The 17,654-nt window shown below is 44.9% G+C and overlaps 2 protein-coding genes across 2 annotated transcripts in view; both read left to right on the forward strand.

Moving 5' to 3' along the window:
• Positions 1 to 11,789, forward strand: part of BLTP2 (bridge-like lipid transfer protein family member 2) — a 30,661-nt gene extending 18,872 nt beyond the window's left edge. The window contains exons 27-39 of the mRNA XM_075561331.1: positions 4,971 to 5,070; positions 5,332 to 5,514; positions 6,066 to 6,187; positions 6,651 to 6,806; positions 6,890 to 7,011; positions 8,409 to 8,589; positions 9,282 to 9,368; positions 9,569 to 9,679; positions 9,817 to 9,952; positions 10,052 to 10,182; positions 10,362 to 10,463; positions 10,738 to 10,872; positions 11,255 to 11,789. Of these exons, the coding sequence (XP_075417446.1) occupies positions 4,971 to 5,070; positions 5,332 to 5,514; positions 6,066 to 6,187; positions 6,651 to 6,806; positions 6,890 to 7,011; positions 8,409 to 8,589; positions 9,282 to 9,368; positions 9,569 to 9,679; positions 9,817 to 9,952; positions 10,052 to 10,182; positions 10,362 to 10,463; positions 10,738 to 10,872; positions 11,255 to 11,437 (1,749 nt within the window). The 3' untranslated portion in view covers positions 11,438 to 11,789. The remainder of the gene's footprint in view (positions 1 to 4,970; positions 5,071 to 5,331; positions 5,515 to 6,065; positions 6,188 to 6,650; positions 6,807 to 6,889; positions 7,012 to 8,408; positions 8,590 to 9,281; positions 9,369 to 9,568; positions 9,680 to 9,816; positions 9,953 to 10,051; positions 10,183 to 10,361; positions 10,464 to 10,737; positions 10,873 to 11,254) is intronic.
• A 445-nt stretch (positions 11,790 to 12,234) lies between these two features.
• Positions 12,235 to 16,830, forward strand: RSKR (ribosomal protein S6 kinase related). The gene is made up of 12 exons (XM_075559615.1): positions 12,235 to 12,274; positions 12,821 to 13,122; positions 13,206 to 13,289; positions 13,396 to 13,464; positions 13,792 to 13,861; positions 14,078 to 14,182; positions 14,355 to 14,395; positions 14,652 to 14,679; positions 14,788 to 14,877; positions 14,957 to 15,045; positions 15,138 to 15,248; positions 15,700 to 16,830. Exons 1-12 carry the CDS (start codon positions 12,235 to 12,237, stop codon positions 15,919 to 15,921), a joined length of 1,251 nt encoding a protein of 416 aa, XP_075415730.1. The 3' UTR covers positions 15,922 to 16,830.
• The last annotated feature ends 824 nt before the right edge of the window (positions 16,831 to 17,654 follow it).

The raw sequence follows: 17,654 nt of genomic DNA on the forward strand, positions 1-17,654 counted from the left end.
CCTTCCCCCTCCCTGACCGTCTCTCTACCCTCATGATATCAGAACTCGCATTACTGTTCCCGAAGGGTTTATCTGTCCTGAATTCCCTGTGTCGAGAACTCATCTGTACTGAGGTAGTTAGTTTGTGTGTTCTTCAGTCTAGCCAAATCTTTAAGTTAAACTTGGTCAGGGTAATGGTGGGGAAGGAAGTATATCTGTTGCCTGATCCCATCGGCACCTCATGATCACACAGACTGGTGTGCTTCTTCCATGTGGAGTTACTTGCTTCCCTGCTAGATGGCCACTTGTTTGATTTCAAACCTTTATGACCCCAGATGCTATATATTTTGATAGCCGGGCACCATTTTCTCTCTTCACCACATTTGCTTATGCACCCTAAAATGGTGTTCTTGTGAATCTTCTTTGCAAATTCTTGGCAAAACTGCATTTGCACTATAATTTCTAAGATGTAATATCAGAATTAGGAAGTCTAATGTGAGATTTACCTAAGCAATATTGTGTAGTGTTGTTTTTTATTCAATAAGTGTTGAGCGCCCACATTAGGCTAGGCATGCTACTGCTGTTAGGTGCCCAGTCCTTGGAATTGCCATTGCTATTTTTTAGTCCATTATTGCAGCCACTGTGTCAGTCCATCTCATTGAGGGTCTTCCTCATTTTCGCTGACCCTCCATTTTACTAAGCTTGATGTCGTTTACCAGGGACTAGTCTCCTGACAGCATGTCCAAAATATATGAGATGAAGTCTTGCCATTCTTCTAAGGAGCATTCCGACTGTACTTCTTCCAAGACAGAGTGTTTTCTTCTGGCAGTCCGTAGTATTTTCTTTTTTTCTTTTTTGTCAACACCTAATTCAAATGCATCACTTCTTCAGTGTTCCTTACTCATTGTTCAACTTAATAATGCATGTGCGACTACTGAAAATACCATGGCAAAAAAAAAAAACACCATGGCTTGGATCAGGCCTACCTTAATTCTCGAAGTGACATCCTTACACCTCAACAATGTAAAGAGGTCTTATGCAGCAGATTTTCACAGTGTGATACCTAGTTTGTTATTTTGACTGCTATATCCAGGAACACTGTGGATCCAAGCAAGATGAAATCCTTGATAACTTTTTATCATGATGTTGTCCATTGTTCCATGTGTTAGTCTAGGTAGACTAGAGAAACAAATTCAGGGAGACTCATTTGTATGAGAAAGAGGTTTATATATAAGAGCTGTTGAATATTGAGAAAACATCAGTCCAGTTTAAGTCCATAAGTCCGATACCAATCCATAAAGTCCTCTTCATACTCCCGAAACACATGCAATGGTGCTGAATGCAGGAAGATCACAGGCCCGTGGGTTCAAAGTTGTGGATCCAGTGGTGTGGTAGAAGCATCTCAGCGCTGGCATGGGTCTCCATATGGCTGCTCCTGTTCCCAGGGCACAGGGTCTATCAGCGTAGTGTTATGTGTCTTGTCAGTAGAGCACATCTCTCAGGGAGTGAGCAGAGAGAAGTGGCTCCCTCCTCCAAGGAGGAAATCCAGGAGTTCCTAGAATTCTCAGGAGAAGGCCATGCCCACAGACTCCACCCCTCACTCATAATCCTCTCAAATTGACACCAGATTATGTAATTACCACCGTCCAGATGTTGTGAAGATTTTTTTTTTCTTGTTAGTTTTTTACAATTTTTTTTTAACATTTTATTAGGGGCTCATACAGCTCTTATCACAATCCATACATATACATACATCAATTGTATAAAGCACATCCATACATTCCCTGCCCCAATCATTCTCAAAGCATTTGCTCTCCACTTAAGCCCTTTGCATCAGGTCCTCTTTTTTTTTTTCCCTCCCTCCCCGAAGATTTTTTTTTTTTACAGTGAGTTGTAATCTACACTGAAGGCTGGAGTCCTTGATCACCATCAGCAAGTGCTCGTCTTTGCTTTTAGCAAGCAAGACTGTGTCATCTCTATATCAAAAGTTGCTAATATACTTTCCAATCCTGATGCCACATTCTTCTTCATATAGTCCAGTTTCTTGGGTTATTTGCTTAGCATGTAGATTGAGTAAGTATGGTAAACGAATATAATCCTGACACACACCTCTGATTTTAAGCCACTCAATACACCTTTGTTCTGCTCTGATGACTGCCTCTTGGTCCATTTACAAGTTCCGCATGAGCGCAATGAAGTGTTCTGGAATTCTCATTGTTCTCGATGCTATCAGAGTTTGCATGATCCACATAGTTGAATGCCTTTACACAGTCACAAGTAAAGATCTTTGTGGTGGTCTTGGCTTTGAACCAAGATCCATCTCTCTTTCCACATCCTTTTCTGAATCCAGCTTGAATTTCTGGCAGTTCCCATTGATGTACTGCTGCAACTGTTTTGAAATCATTTTCAGCAAAATTTTGTTTACATGTAATATTAGTGATATTGTTCCATAATTTCCACATTCTATTGGGTCACTTTTTTTGGGGGGAATTAGTACACATATGGATCTCTTCCAGTTGGTTGACCGAGTTAGCTGTCTTCTAGATTTCTTGGCATAGGTGAACTGAGTGTTTTCAGTACTTTGTCAGCTGTTGAAACATTTCAGTTGGTATTTTGTCTATTCTTGGAGGCTTGTTCTTCACTAATGCCTTCAGTGTAGCTTGGGTTTCTTCTTTCAGTACCATTAGATCTTGATGGTACAACCTCTTAAAATGGTTGTATGTTCTTTTTGCTACAGTTCCACTGTGAATACCTTCCATCTACTTTTGGTACGTCCTGCATCATTCAGCAGTTGATAGGCCTAGGACACCCCAAAATGAGTTAGATCCAGCTACAGCCGATAAGGACCAAAGTGATCATTCCATTTGCCATTCTACTCAGTGGTGGTAAAGCTGACCCCTCTTCCCCCATCCTTGGCCAGTGCTTCTTATTCCAAGGACTTTAGGGCTCCTTAAGCCAGACAACTTCAAGTGTAATAATCTAAGAGGTCATGAGCATTTAGATCTGATGTCTAGCCAAGTTGTTGGTAATACAAGCGGTCATGCTGGTATGGTTCAGGCGGTCACACTGGCCTTTAGCTCAGGAGATCTCAAGAAAGAGACACTGAAGGTGTTAACTCCCTGTGCAGAGGCGGGCAGTGATGAGTATACAGAATCTTCCTATCTGGCATTTACTGGGCCTCTGCTCCTTTCAGGCATGAGGTGATGTGCATTTGAACCTTTTTTCCCTCAGGCTGTCATCTTAGCAGTAGAGTGCAATGTGCATGACTGAAGTGGGATGGCTTTTGATCGTGCCTTTCCTAAGTCACTGGTGACTGTTTTCGTGACTTTGCAGATGGCCATCCAGAAGCCTTGATCTGCCTGCTTATGGTACTCCCATATCACTCTGTTATTCAATGAGACTACCTTAGAGAGAGTCAAAAGAATTCAGCCCTTTTCCTCCATGGCAACCATATCAGAATGATTATTTGTCTGAAAGTAGAACAGCAAGAATACAAATAGAATGAGTACCCAAATGGATGAGGAAAAGCCATTTGTTTTGATGAATTTTTTATACTGACATGCTTTGCTTTTAAGGTTTTGGCCCAAGACCTGTAGGCCTGGCGGATTATGTGTGTAACTCATTAAGTTTGGAGAAGCTAGGTGGGTTGGGACTAGGAAAGGCAGAAATGCCCTTGATTCCTGAAGATCTTTCATGTTACCCCAGGTTGTGGAGTTATGGATAGTAAATGTACTTTCTGCATGTAATGGACCCCTGTAAATGTGTGCCCACAAAGGACAGGCTTCATCAAGTTCATAGAAAAATGAATTAAAAGATAATGGAATTTTTCCACTAACTTTTTGTTTCTGTTGTTATTTTTATTTAAATGGATACATAGTTTTTTATGTGATACTATTGTCCTTTTCTTTCCCCCCTTCACCCAAGTTAACATAGCCTATCCTGTAGTCAGTAACTTATCCTCCTTCCCCTCCTGCCCCTGGAAACCATCAAAGAAGGTGTCTTTCAGTGTGAAACCTTTTTTTTTTTAAGTTCTACAGAAGTGTCATACAACATTTTTTCCCTTTTGTGGCTGACTAATTTCACTCTGACAGCCTCAGTGTCCATCTGTGTTATGAAGCGTTTGGTGGAACGGGCTCATCGTTGTTCTTGGACACTGCGTAAAGGCTGATTGTGTTTAGGTGCCATAGTTTGCTTGTTTTCCCGCTGACGGACAGTTGAGTTGTTTCCGTCTTTGGTTTTGTTTCCGTTTTTGCTGTTGGGAGTAGTGCTGTGATGAATGTGCGCATCTATCTGTCTGTGCCATGTCTTCCTTCTTGATGGTGTGTCCCAAGCAGAGGGATTGCTGGGTCAGAGGCCTCTGTTTCCGACTTTTTGAGGGAATTCCATACTGGTTTCCAAGGTGGTTGCACCACTTCCCACTGCTGCCAGCATTCGTTTGTTGTTTATTTTTGAGCTTTGCTATGAATGCTGGGGGAGAGATATGTCATTGCTATTTTGCTTTGCATCTTTCTAATGGCTGGTGAGCAACAACCAGCATTTCTTCACATTTATTTGCTGCCAGAATATATATATTTAAAAATTTTATTATTATTATTTTGCCTGAATATCTTCTTGGTGAAGTGGCTGATCATGTCCTCTGCCCATTTTTTAGGGTTTTTTTTTTGTCCATTCTCCAATTGGATTATTTGTCACCTTGTTAAGGTGTTGGAGTTTTCTTTAAATTTCAGAGATTAGTCCCGTCTGATACTGCCATTGCCAAACTTTTCTCTTTGTTTGTACATTTATTTTACTTTGTACACTAGCTTTTGAAGCTGCCTCACATGCAAAATGCATAGCATGCATAGGAAACTGGGGACAGCACATGTTTTATGGTAAATGGTATAACATGTATGCTATTTATATAAAAATATAACTGCTTGCAGCAAGGAATCAGTGGCCAGTTAGGCCACTATTCCCCAAGCAGCTCAAAGTGCCTACATCTCTGTCTTCAGGTGAAGAATATCGAGGAACACCGGCAGCGCAGTCTGGACTCTGTTCAGGAGCTGATGGAGAGCGGGCAGGCAGTGGGAGGCATGGTTACTACCACCACAGGTCAGCTCCCCCCTCCTTCCAATCAGAGTGTCCCCAAGGGGGGCATTTCCTTACCTACTGTTTGTGTGCGATGGAAGGCCAATACAGATGCTGGAGTACGGCCATTTTGTCCTAGGGCTAGGTTGAAAGCAGTGTGTCTGGAGTGCCTCAAACATTGTGCCTACCTGGGAGGCTCTTGTAATACTACGCTCAGCCACATGGAGGAAAGGATCTTCGTGAGATAAGATGTCTTTCTTACGACCTTTCCACACCTCTTCTTAGATTGGAACCAGCCAGCAGAAGCCCAGCAAGCCCAACAAGTTCAGCGGATTATTTCACGCTGCAACTGTCGAATGTACTATATTAGTTACAGCCATGACATTGATCCTGAGCTGGCCACTCAGATTAAGCCGCCTGAGGTTCATGAGAACCAGGAAAAGGAAGATCTTCTAAAGAAGCAGGAAGGTATTCAAGGCCTGAGAGGCTGCTAGGAGGGGACTTGGGCATGTAGAAGGGGACTTGGGCAGGTAGTTGTTTTCTTGGTGATTGTGAGACCGTTGTTGGGTTCTGTTGAGTCAGTTCTAACTCAAGACAAATCCATGGGACAGAGTAGAACTGCCCCATAGGTTTTTCTTGCCTGTAATCTTTACAGAAGTTGATCACCACAGAAGCATTTCTTCTCTAGAGAGCCTCTGAGTAGATTCAAACCAACCTGGGCTCCTTTTTGAGACAGTGGAATTAATAAAAATCCCATGTTCACTGACAGTTAACATCTCATTTGCTATATCTTTCCCACGTTTCTTATATGAGAGGCTAAGATGCACTGTGGAAGAGAACGAGGTTAAGTGGATATTGTTTTTGATTCTGAAATAAGTGTATGTTTCTACCCATGAACATCTCTCACCCCCTTTGTATGGGATTGAGTAGCAGGAGTGGTCCCAAATGTAGTTATGGGATAGAATTGATATTTAGGAAGAGATTTGAGCCTCTTATTTACTGCTGCCCATATGACTTAGGGGCTGTGGATACCTTCACCCTCATCCACCATGAGCTGGAAATCTCCACCAACCCAGCTCAGTATGCCATGATTCTGGACATTGTCAACAACCTGCTGCTCCATGTGGAACCCAAACGGAAGGTGGGCGTGCGTGGTCCTTACAGAATACTGGTTAGCCTCATAGGCATCCCAGACCTTGTTTTATTTTGACTCCAATAAGGAAAGCCGTGCTTAAAACTGAGAAAGAGCCTTGTAGTTGGGACATCCTTGATTAGTTAGCAGTAGTGCTTGAAATTCCCTTGTCTAGAAAAGCAGAATGTCCATGAGGTGGTAGAACTTGTGTTTACTTATTGATTGCTCTCCTGGTTAGTTCCCTATTCATGACATAAACACTTCTAAAAACAAGCCTCCCTGTGGGACCGGCTGATTGTGAAAGCCACACTATTAGATCTTTTTCATCGACCTACCCCTCATTCTAACAGGTAACAGATCAAGGTTAGCTTTCCAAACGAGATCCTAATTTCTTGATTTTTTCCCCTCTGTCATTTCACTATAAGACTCATTTCTCTTAGAATCTCATCCGTTTCCCTCCCCCTTCCTTTAGGAGCACAGTGAGAAGAAACAGCGGGTCAGGTTCCAGCTTGAGATCTCTAGCAACCCAGAGGAGCAGCGCGGCAGCATTTTACATCTGCAAGAGGCCGTGCGGCAGCATGTGGCGCACATACGGCAGCTGGAGAAGCAGATGTATTCTATTATGAAGGTGATCATTCTTGGATAGCTGAGGACTTGGGGGTCTTTTAGGACGTCAGGGATCGTCTCAGTGTCTCGTCTCTTGCTCCTTAGTCTTTACAAGATGACAGCAAGAATGAAAACCTGCTTGACTTGAACCAAAAGCTTCCACTGCAGCTAAACCAGGAGAAGGCTAGTCTTCAGCTGGAGAGTGAAGAACTCAATATCCTCATCAGGTGCCCTGCTCCCTGTCCTCCACACCTCCATCTCTGCCTCAGTGAGCCTTGCTAGACTTGGCCAAAGAGACTGAGAATGGGAGAGTCCTTCCTGTGAGTCTCTAATAGAGTACAAAAACTCACCCAGCTCACTGCCATCAAGTTGACTCCCCAGGACAGAGTAGAAACTGCCTGGATCTTTCTCATGAGGAGCAGCTGCTGGTTTCAAACTGCTGACCTTGTAGTTAGCAGACCAGTGTGTGACCCTGCCAGGGCTTCTCTGATAGGATAATTCTTGGGAAAGACTGCTGAGAGAAAAAAATGGGTAGTTAGGAAAGATCACTTTCATGGCTTTGATACCCTGCTTCTGAAGTGAAAAATAATATCTTGAATGATGTCCTGTAATATCAGTACAGGACATCATTGCAGGGATCATTATCAAGAAGCTTTAGAACTAAAAGATGGGGATTTGGACTCCCAAGATCAAGAGTGTTGGGAATCAAGGAATTCAGTGATAAAAAATTAATGGAAAGCTATCCCCAGAGTAGTTCATCTCTGTGTTTACCTCCTACATCCTTCTGGAGCACTCCATTCTACCTTCAACTCATACTCTGTTTCTCTCATTGACTTTGGCTCTTATGTTAGTTTTGGAGCGCTGCTGTAACAAACGACCACAATCAGGATGGCTTAAAGCTACAGTAATGCACCCCTCAGGGCTCGGGAGGCTAGAATTTTGAAGCCGTAGTATTGGCAAGTTGGTCTGGAGTCTGGAGGCTCTGAAGGAAATGTTTATTTGGAAATTATATCTCTCCTACCTTCTAGTGACTCCTGGCAATTCTTTGCATTGCTACCTTTGTCTCTTCTTCTTAAAAAATTCCATTATCTTTTCATTCAATTTTCTCATGAATTTTGTGCATCTCCCTTGGGCTTTTCTTTTCCCTGTGTATCCAGGCTTAAATTTCCTTTTCTCTTAAAATCGTTTTATTAGGGGCTCATACAACTCTTATCATAATCCATACATATATCGATTGTGTAAAGCACATCTGTACATTCATTGCCCTCATCATTCTAAAAACATTTGCTCTCCACTTGAGTCCCTGGCATCAGCTCATTTCTCCCCCTCCCTTCCCGCTCCCCCTCCCTCATAAACTCTCGATAATTTATAAAGCATTATTTTGTCATATCTTTCCCTGTCCGATATCTCCCTTCACCCACTTTTCCAATGTCTGTCCTGCAAGATTTCCTTTTTATCCCATCAGATTGGCTTTAGGGCCTACCATAGTCTATTGTGACCTCATTGAAATGGAGGATATATGTAATGGTGTTGTTTACAAACAAAGTAGGGGAGTTAGGAATACATACATATATATCTGAGGGAACACAGTTACACCTTTCTTAGCACTCCTGTCCACTTGCAGGTGTTTTAAAGACTTCCAGCTGCAGCGGGCTAACAAGATGGAGCTGCGAAAGCAGCAGGAGGATGTGAGTGTGGCCCGCCGCACTGAGTTCTACTTTGCTCAGGCACGATGGCGCCTCACAGAGGAGGACGGACAGCTGGGAATTGCTGAACTGGAGCTGCAGCGCTTCCTCTATAGCAAGGTATTCAGTCCACATTACTGCTTTTTTCTAGGGGTCCAGCTCACAAAAAGGATAAACACGAAGGAGTTGATTAGTGTGATTTTTAATGACGATCATGATTGGACAAATGAGTAGAGTTCCTATTTGACATCCATTTGTAACATTAAATAATAAAGAAATAAATGAACTTGATTAAATGCGTCCCTATTTGAGTATGATGATCCCGAGACTAGACCTTGTGTGAAGTTCTGCGCTATCAAGTTGATTCCAACTCACCGCATGAGCCTGTAGGACAGAGTCAGATGGCGCCAGAGCATTGCTTAGATTGTCATCTCAATGGGAGTAGGTCACCACATCTTCTCCCAAGGTGTGGCTGGCAGGTGTGAACACTGGTCTTTTGGTTAACAGCTGAGTACTTAAGCACTGTGCCATCAGTGCGTCCTAGAATTTAAATAGGACCAGTCTAGTACTGAATTACAATTTCTGCAGTGACTTATTGACATGTGGGAGGGAGGACCTGATTCTCGACTTCAAGGCACATCAGGAAATGAGTGAGCGCAGTTCTGAATGCCACTCTGGCTGGGGAACTGCCAAAGGCCGAGATTAGGAACATGGAGACCTGGAAAGCAAACAGTATAGGTATGTGGTAGTGGTCTAGCAAACTCTTGGGAAAGGTTTTATTATAGAGGCGGGGGTGATCTCTGTCTTTATAGGTGAATAAGTCTGATGATACAGCAGAACATCTTCTGGAGCTTGGCTGGTTTACAATGAACAACCTCCTCCCCAATGCTGTCTACAAGGCAAGTCTTAGTTCCCCATTCTTAGCCTGTTCTGTGCTTCTTCACACATAGCCTTGATAATGTCCACATGAACAATATGGTGACCTAAGATGGTGAAGACTTGCCCAACTTAGCATGACCATCACCTTTCAGCCTGCAGAAGATATGTGGGTTGATGTAATGACAGAAGGGCATTGTGTTGGGTTGTTGTATCCCTACAGGTAGTACTACGGCCACAGAGCCCCTGCCAGTCTGGGCGACAGCTAGCCCTCCGCCTCTTCAGCAAAGTCCGGCCCCCTGTTGGTGGTATCTCTGTCAAAGAGCACTTTGAGGTACGCAGCCAGTCCCTGAGAGACCCAGGAGGAAAGGGCCGCTAAAGCGAATGTGTGTGTTACCGGGCTGCATTGGGATGGGTCAGTGAAGGAATGGTGTCTGAGCTTCATTGTTTCTTGACCTCTTTCTCCTTTAGGTAAATGTGGTACCTCTCACCATCCAGCTGACACACCAGTTCTTCCATAGAATGATGGGCTTTTTCTTTCCTGGTCGAAGTGTGGAGGATGATGAGGTTGGGGATGAAGAGGATAAATCCAAACTCGTGACTACTGGTGAGAACCTGTGTGGTGGAGCTCCACAGAGGGATGGCATCCCCAAAGGTAGCTGTGGCCTTAGAGGGGACGACAGCTGGTGTGCTTGCTTTCTCTTAGGAATACCAGTGGTAAAACCTCGACAACTGATTGCAGCAGATGATGCAGTACCTTTGGGATCTGGGAAGGGTGTGGCACAGGGCCTGAATCGGAGCTCTGGGGTCAGAAGGTCGTTTCGCAAAGTACCTGAGGTACAAGACACACCGTTGGGTGATAGAACAGTGGGAGCAACCTGCGGTGGTTGGCTTGGCTGAGGACTTCTTTTCTTTTAGTCCCTTTGAGGGGTGAAAGCCAAGAGGGATGATTGGGAACCCGTCCCTTTTCCTTGTGATGGTTTCAGGGGTTCACACTCCTTTCTTGCCTTTCTTAGCACCCTGTGGATGATATTGACAAGATGAAAGAGCGAGCTGCCATGAACAACTCTTTCATCTATATAAAAATTCCACAGGTTCCACTGTGCGTCAGTTACAAGGTCTGTACGTCTCTGGCCCTTTGTGGAGCAGGGTGGAACTGGAGGCATTCACTAGGTTGCAGATAGGGAGACTGCCACAGTTCTGTGAAATGGGTGGTAGAAGTGCCCTCTGGTTTTCTCAGGAGTCCCTAACATTAGCAGACCGAATTAAAATCGGTATCAGATTTTGTTTGCAAGAAAATACTAGCCTAGTCTCAAGTACTGGTTTTAAACCATTAGGTCAGCAGATCTATTTTCCTCCCTTATTTTTGGCTTTCCCCTCTTCCTGGTGCAGGGTGAGAAGAACAGCGTGGACTGGGGTGACCTTAACCTGGTGCTGCCCTGTCTGGAGTACCACAACAACACGTGGACCTGGCTAGACTTTGCTATGGCTGTCAAGAGGGATAGCCGCAAAGCCCTGGTTGCCCAGGTACCCCATCAAAGCTCATGGCTGTTGGGTTAGTGGGCCGGTCAAATAGACCCTGTGCTCAGGAGCCCTTCCTCTTAGGCTGTAATACAAGTCTTAGGAGAGGCCAGGGGAATCTAGTGAGTGGCTTCTCTCCTTGCATTCTCCGTGACTTTGTCCAGGTGATTAGATGGAATGTTTACAGCTTCACATGTTAACTACCGTGGGTGTTAGGGAACTAGGGCTGACCTAACAACATAAGGTCTCGAATGGGTTCTACTTAGACTGTAAGTGTCTTGGAAGCAGAGACCATTTTATTGTTGATTTGCCCGGTTGATTAATTTTGATTTCTTCTGCTTGGCCTACTAAGATTTGCGTTCCCCTTTACCCCTTGCCAACCTGCCAGGTGATCAAAGAGAAGCTGAGGCTGAAGCCTGCAACGGGGTCAGAGGTCCGGGGAAAACTGGAGAGTAAATCGGACCTGAACATGCAACAGCAGAAAGAGGAAGAGAAAGCCCGGCTCCTCATCGGTCTCAGTCTGGGTGACAAGAACCCTGGAAAGAAGTCCATCTTTGGCAGGCGCAAGTGATCTGGCAATTCAAGACTGGCTGCAGTATAGGATCTGACTCTGGCTCAGACCCAGGAACTTGTGAAGAGGGAGGGGCTTCCCTTCACCCACCACGACTTATGATCAAGGTCAATGGGTACTGTGTAGAGAGGCACCTGTCTTTAACAACTGGCCTGTTCTGTACAGGGAATGGTGGACCAGCAATGCCGAGTTGTACCCCACACTGATCAGCAGCCCTAGGGCCAGAGAGGCAATAAAAAAGCAAGAACCAGGGAATGAGCCCAGGGCAAGGGTCCCAGTCCCTTGGGGTCAACTGAAAGGAAGGATGGGGGACAGTCTTGATCAAGTGTGATTAAAATTTTATAAATAGACATATATATATAAATATATATATATTTCTAAGTGTAACTGTTCTATGTGCCAGGAAGCTGAGAGGAGGAGGCTGATCCTCTGTCCGTCAGTCCACTGCCTTGTAGAAAAGAGGCGTTTGTGTGTGGGGGAATCACCCCCTCCCCAATCTGTGTGCCAAGCTCACATGGGAAATTGGCAATGGGAGCCAGGGCTGGCCATGGTCCCCTAATCTTATCCCTGGGGTAAGCCCTGGAAAATGGTAACAAAATGATTTAAAAAGGAAAAAAATTTTTAAAAAAATTTGCTGTTTTTTTTCTACCGGATTGTGTTGTGTGTATGGGTTCAAACTGTCTATACTCTTTCTTCTCGTTAACCTGACACATCCTGTAGCTGCCATTTAGTGAGTGGCCTCTTTTTACCTCTGCCTTCAAGCTGTTGAGCCCTGGAGTGACACTGGCCCCGTGGTGATGGGTCTGCACTTCAACTCTGGCTATAAGCCTATTCTTAGTAAGAGGGAATAAAATTTGGGGACAGTGTTGAGATTTGGCTGGGTCCCCGGCACCTCTAATCATGAGTAGCAAAGCGGAGGCAAGGCTCCTGTTTAATGAAGCATTGGAGAGAGGAACTGCTTACATAACTGGGACAACAGCTTTAGTGGGAGGAGAGCAGAGACAAAGGCTGGGAATGGGAGCAGTGAGCTGTCGGCAGGGGCAACGTGCCTGGGTGGCTCCTCACAAGGTAGGCCTCGGGGTTCTGGTACTCTGGTGAAGGAAGTATGGATTTTGTCAGGGAAATGACTGGAGAGTTGTAGTGCTCCCCGTTGGGAAGAGGGAGTGGCTATTTCTGTGAGAGCATCCCAGCCTCATAGTGAAAGGTACAGGCTGTATATTTCGTAAGTCTCAAGGATAATGTCTTCATGATTGCTGAATTGTGTCCTGCACATTTAGGCCTTGGGCCAAAGCAGGGAGGACAGCAATTTTGCCTTGTGCTTCAAAGGTGCCTCTAGGGCTGGGATGTACGGGAGGGGAAGTGAGTGAGTGCTAAAATGGGCAGGACACAATTCATGCCTCTGGGACAGGTGGTTTAGTGGTTCCCTTGGTTCTCAGCAGGGTGGCAACATCCAAGGTCCCTGGACCCGAGGCTGGAAGAGCCTCTGGTCAGGTGTGGGGACCAGCAGGTCAGGTGTGGAAGAGCTGTGGGAACCAAAGCAACATCGGTGCATATACAAGAAGTCCCTGGAGCCAGCCACAATGCCAGTAGAGAAGCCTCTGTCTGAGTGGCCCATGCCTCAGTTCATCACTCTTTTTCTACCTGAGTTCCCCATTAGACCTCTTAACGGGCAACAACAATTAAAGGTAAGTCAGTGAAATTCTTGGAAGGGGCCCTCACTCTTGGGGGGGAAATCTAGAAACTCACTTTTTTCTGTTTCTCTCTGCAGATTTTAGGCCTTGTGGCCAAAGGCTCATTTGGAACTGTCCTCAAGGTGCTAGACTGTGGCCAGAAAGCTGTATTTGCATTGAAGGTATTGGCCTAGGTACTCTTCCATGTGGCTTTCTAGTCCTTGCCTCCAGTCCTGGTTTCAGGGAGGATGGAAGGATTCCATAGACTTAATTCCTCTCCTTTTGTAGGTGGTGTCCAAGGTAAAGGTGCTACAGAGGGATACCCTGAGACAGTGCAAGGAAGAAGTTAGCATTCAGGTATGCACAGGGCCCCGGGAAAGGATCCTAAGAGTTAAAGCATCACATCCATTGTTGTGCTCTTTTCTTGTCCTGCCCTGCCCCGCTTCCAACTTAATTCAACCCCAAAACAGATCCTAGAAAAAGTAGCTATCTCCACAGGTTCTTCAGGGAACTCTCCAGCATGGCCCCAGTATTATATTGGTTCTAGGCAGCTGGCTCCAATGATCGAGTTCATCTGACCTGAGTGGTGAAGTATGGGGCCCTTTGTGCACAACTAGGTGAAATCCAACTTCTTGACTGCCTTGATCCTCAATGATCCTAACTTGCTGATTCTTTCATCCCTAGCGACAGATCAACCATCCTTTTGTACACACTTTGGGTGACAGCTGGCAGGGAAAACGGCACCTCTTTATTAGTGAGTGACTGTCCTCTCCTCATCCCCAAGGGTGGTGCTACCATACCCCCACACCTCGGATTACCCACTCCCCTTTGGTTTGTTTTACTCTGCTCATAAGCACCCGTTTATCTTAAGGGACAGGGTCTAGCGGGTGGCACCAGTTTGGGCATGAGGCCTACAAAGCTTGGAGCCCAGGCACAGCAGCCTCCAAATGATGCCTTTGTTGCTTTGCAGTGTGCAGCTACTGTAGCAGAGACCTGTATTCCCTCTGGTCCACTGTGGGCTGCTTTGCTGAGGCTTCCATCTCTCTCTTTGCTGCTGAGCTGGTCCTGGTGCTGTGTAAGTAAGATAGGAATGCTAATGGAAACAGAGGGAAGAGTCCAGCGGAGAGGGTGGGTAGAGGGGAAATATCTTCATTCCAGAGGTCAAAGAACAGGATGAGGAGGGGGCCACGAGGAAACTGCAAAGGACAATAGAGCTTCAGCACACCCATGCTTGCTGTTATCCACAGGCTATCTTCATGACTTGGGCATCATCCATCGAGATGTGAAGGTAGAGTTGAGTGCTTTTTCCCCTGTCTGAAGAGGGGGCTCAGTAAGAGATTCCAGCAGATCCCAGAAGGCACAGTGGACTTGGGAGCAGCTGATTTGGGGCCCCCATGGATACTAAGGATTTGCCCAAAGGTTCTACCCAGCACAGATCTGAATGGTTTAGAGTGATCTTCTTCACCTAGGGGTACACATGATGAAAGGGGTCTGAAAGGACCAGGATGAGAAGGATGAGTAATACTTCACCTGTGGTTTTTCAGATGGAGAATATCCTCCTGGATGAACGAGGTAAGTGCATTTTCTCTCCTGACTCAAGATGAAAAGCCCCTGGGTTTGGCACAAGTCATGGCTGCAGGGTGGAGTAGAGTGGTGCTGCGCCCTTACCTTCTTTCACAGGGCATCTGAAACTGACAGACTTTGGTCTGTCCCACTACCTGCCCCAGGGAGCCCGAGCCTACACTATCTGTGGGACCCTTCAGTACATGGGTGAGAGGGGTTAAAGTTGGTGGGTAAGCTTTGGGCAGACAGCTAAGAGGCTCCAATGATGAGTGTCTTCCAACTCTAGCCCCGGAGGTCCTGAGAGGAGGGCCTTACAACCATGCTGCTGATTGGTGGTCCCTGGGTGTCTTGCTTTTCTCTTTGGCAACTGGAAAGGTGAGACAACTGGACAGAGAAAAGAGAAAATTTGCCCTACTGATGGGGAGACAGAAAAACACTAGGAAATCTTGCTATTCCTTTTAACTCAGTTCCCAGTGGCTGCAGAGAGAGACCATGTGGCCATGTTGGCAAGTGTGACCCACTGTGACTATCAGATCCCCGCATTTCTTAACCAGGGGCTCTCACTCCTGCTCCGTGAGGTAAAGGTGACTAATACCTTTGACTTTCCTTTTTGACTACCAATTTTTCCCTCTCCCTGCCATTTAAGTGGGATTTCCCCATCCCCCTGATTCACTTTTTTTTGGTGGGGGGAACTGTTCTAACTTGCTTAAGGGGCTCACCTCATTGCTTTCCCTTGAACTAGCACCTCACATTTCATTTCTGACTTTTGGCCCAATGGATTCTGTCCCCCACAAATCTCCTCATCACCTGGAACACACATGCCCTTTCCAAGAAAGTAGACCACTTAAAGACTGCTAAATACAACTCTTACACTCCCACTTTTGCCCCCAATTAGCCTGTTTCTCCCTCTTTTAGAAATCTACTTCCTGCCTTCCCTAGCTCCAAGGCCTGCTTTCTCCTTGTCATGCTTCTTTGTTCGGGGCCTGGCCAATCCCAGCCCCTCATTTTTCATGTTTTATTTCCCTTCAGCTCTTATGCCAGAACCCGTTCTGCCGTCCGCGCTATCTGCATCATTTCCAGGTCCACCCTTTCTTTCGGGGGGTGGCCTTTGACCCAGAGCTCCTGCAAAAGCAGCCAATGAACTTTCTTACGGAAGCTGAAGCTACCCAGTCCAATTCACTGGAATCCATGCCCTTCAAGGACTTTGACTGTGACCTGGAGTGCTTGCTGATGCACCCCAGCCCTGTGTAGGTGGAGCACAGTGGGGAACCTGAGGATTTCCTCTACTGCCGATACAGTGTGACCACCTTGATGAGTTTGTTTGTACTCTAGCTCCTTATCCCTCTGCTGCTTTAGGCACTGGACCCAAGTTCACACCGTGGGCATTCTACTGGCGGTCAGCTGACCTTCCCTTATCAGACACCTTACCTCTCAATTCAACATCCTAGATCACAGTAGTGACCTTTCTTTTGCTCTGTTTGTACATCTCCTTGTTCTGCTGTTTCCTTTGTTATTCATGGATTCCCATCATGCTAGCTAAATATTTATTGGCTTGGCCAAAGCAAGTGTGAATGTTTTTCATGGATTTCAAAAGATGGTATTTCAACTCTACTTAGGGGACCAAATAATACAATGAAAAAATATGGTCAGGGGCTCAAGATCATTCTTTAATAAATTTAATTTTTTTAAAATTAAAAATCAAAACTAATAGCTTGAAGGAAGAAGATGGTGAGAACTAAACCAGGAATTGGGTTAGCTGTCTTTTCTAGGTGTAATTGGAAAAGCCATCAATTTTTTCTAACAGCACTTCAAAAAACATCAATCTTTGATGGAGAAACTGGGGGTGCTTCGTAGAGAGGCATGGCATCAAACGTAAGAGTTAAAGTTAATTTCAAAAGAACCTTTTTCGGAAGGAAAATTATTTGGATTGCAAATTTGTGTCTATACACTTAGCCTGTATGACGACCTCTTCATTTTCTTCAATTTCTAAAAGCTTCACTTTTGTTCTATGATTTTACGGGAAAACATGCTTTAATTTAGACTTTATTGTTTTTAAATTGTATCCATCCCTGGGAGAGGGACAGCACAGAAGGGGGGAAGGGAGACTCCGGATAGGGCAAGATATGACAAAATAACGATGTATAAATTACCAAGGGCATATGAGGGAGGGGGGAATGGGGAGGGAGGGGGAAAAAAAAAGAGGACCTGATGCAAGGGGCTTAAGTGGAGAGCAAATGCCTTGAGAATGATTGGGGCAGGGAATGTATGGATGTGCTTTATACAATTGATGTATGTATATGTATGGATTGTGGTAAGAGTTGTATGAGTCCCTAATAAAATGTAAAAGAAGAAAAATAAATAAATAAATAAATAAATACATTGTATCCAATCTTTCTTTCTAGACAAAAGAGTCTGTATACTTGTTTATCCTGTCCCTGGATTAACCCAGATTTTCCCTGCACATGGCTGGCATTTTATGTCTTTGCAGAATGGCCTCTTTCTGAATTATACTTTGGCATGATGCCACCTGCTTTCATTAAGAGGACATCATAAGGAAAATCCCTATGAAAGTTAATCTTTGTGCATACTGAAATGAATAAGCGCTGATGTTTACCATTGCAATTCCGTGTTCCATTTAGGATGCGTGGGAGAAATTTCCTGTTGGTCCTTGAATTTTTCCTGAAGTGCTGTTTGTTGGTTACCTTAATGACACTAATAGTCTACCATTTTTCCCCTTTGTACTAATGCCCAATTTGTGGCCCAAATCCAGAATGTTATGCATTTTGTATGCTAGCTACATTATCTACCTTCTTCTCCCCCACTCCTCATTTTTAAAGTTGTACCTGTGTAAGCCTGTTTAGAATAAGGTTGGGAGTAAGCAAATAAAAGGATATATTCTTAATCTTTTATCTCACTGTTTCTCTCTAGTCCTTTTTATACTGTATTACATTTGTTAAAAATACGAATTAATGCTCTTTATCTAT

This window comes from Tenrec ecaudatus, chromosome 10 (assembly GCF_050624435.1).
Source record: "Tenrec ecaudatus isolate mTenEca1 chromosome 10, mTenEca1.hap1, whole genome shotgun sequence".
Lineage (NCBI taxonomy): Eukaryota > Metazoa > Chordata > Mammalia > Afrosoricida > Tenrecidae > Tenrec > Tenrec ecaudatus.

Coding starts and splice junctions, on each gene's coding strand:
- RSKR (XM_075559615.1), top strand. CDS start 12,235: ATGGGTCTGCACTTCAACTCTGGCTATAAGCCTATTCTTA. Junction 13,290..13,395: donor AAGCTGTATTTGCATTGAAG/GTATTGGCCTAG, acceptor CTCCTTTTGTAG/GTGGTGTCCAAGGTAAAGGT. Junction 15,249..15,699: donor TCTCACTCCTGCTCCGTGAG/GTAAAGGTGACT, acceptor ATTTCCCTTCAG/CTCTTATGCCAGAACCCGTT.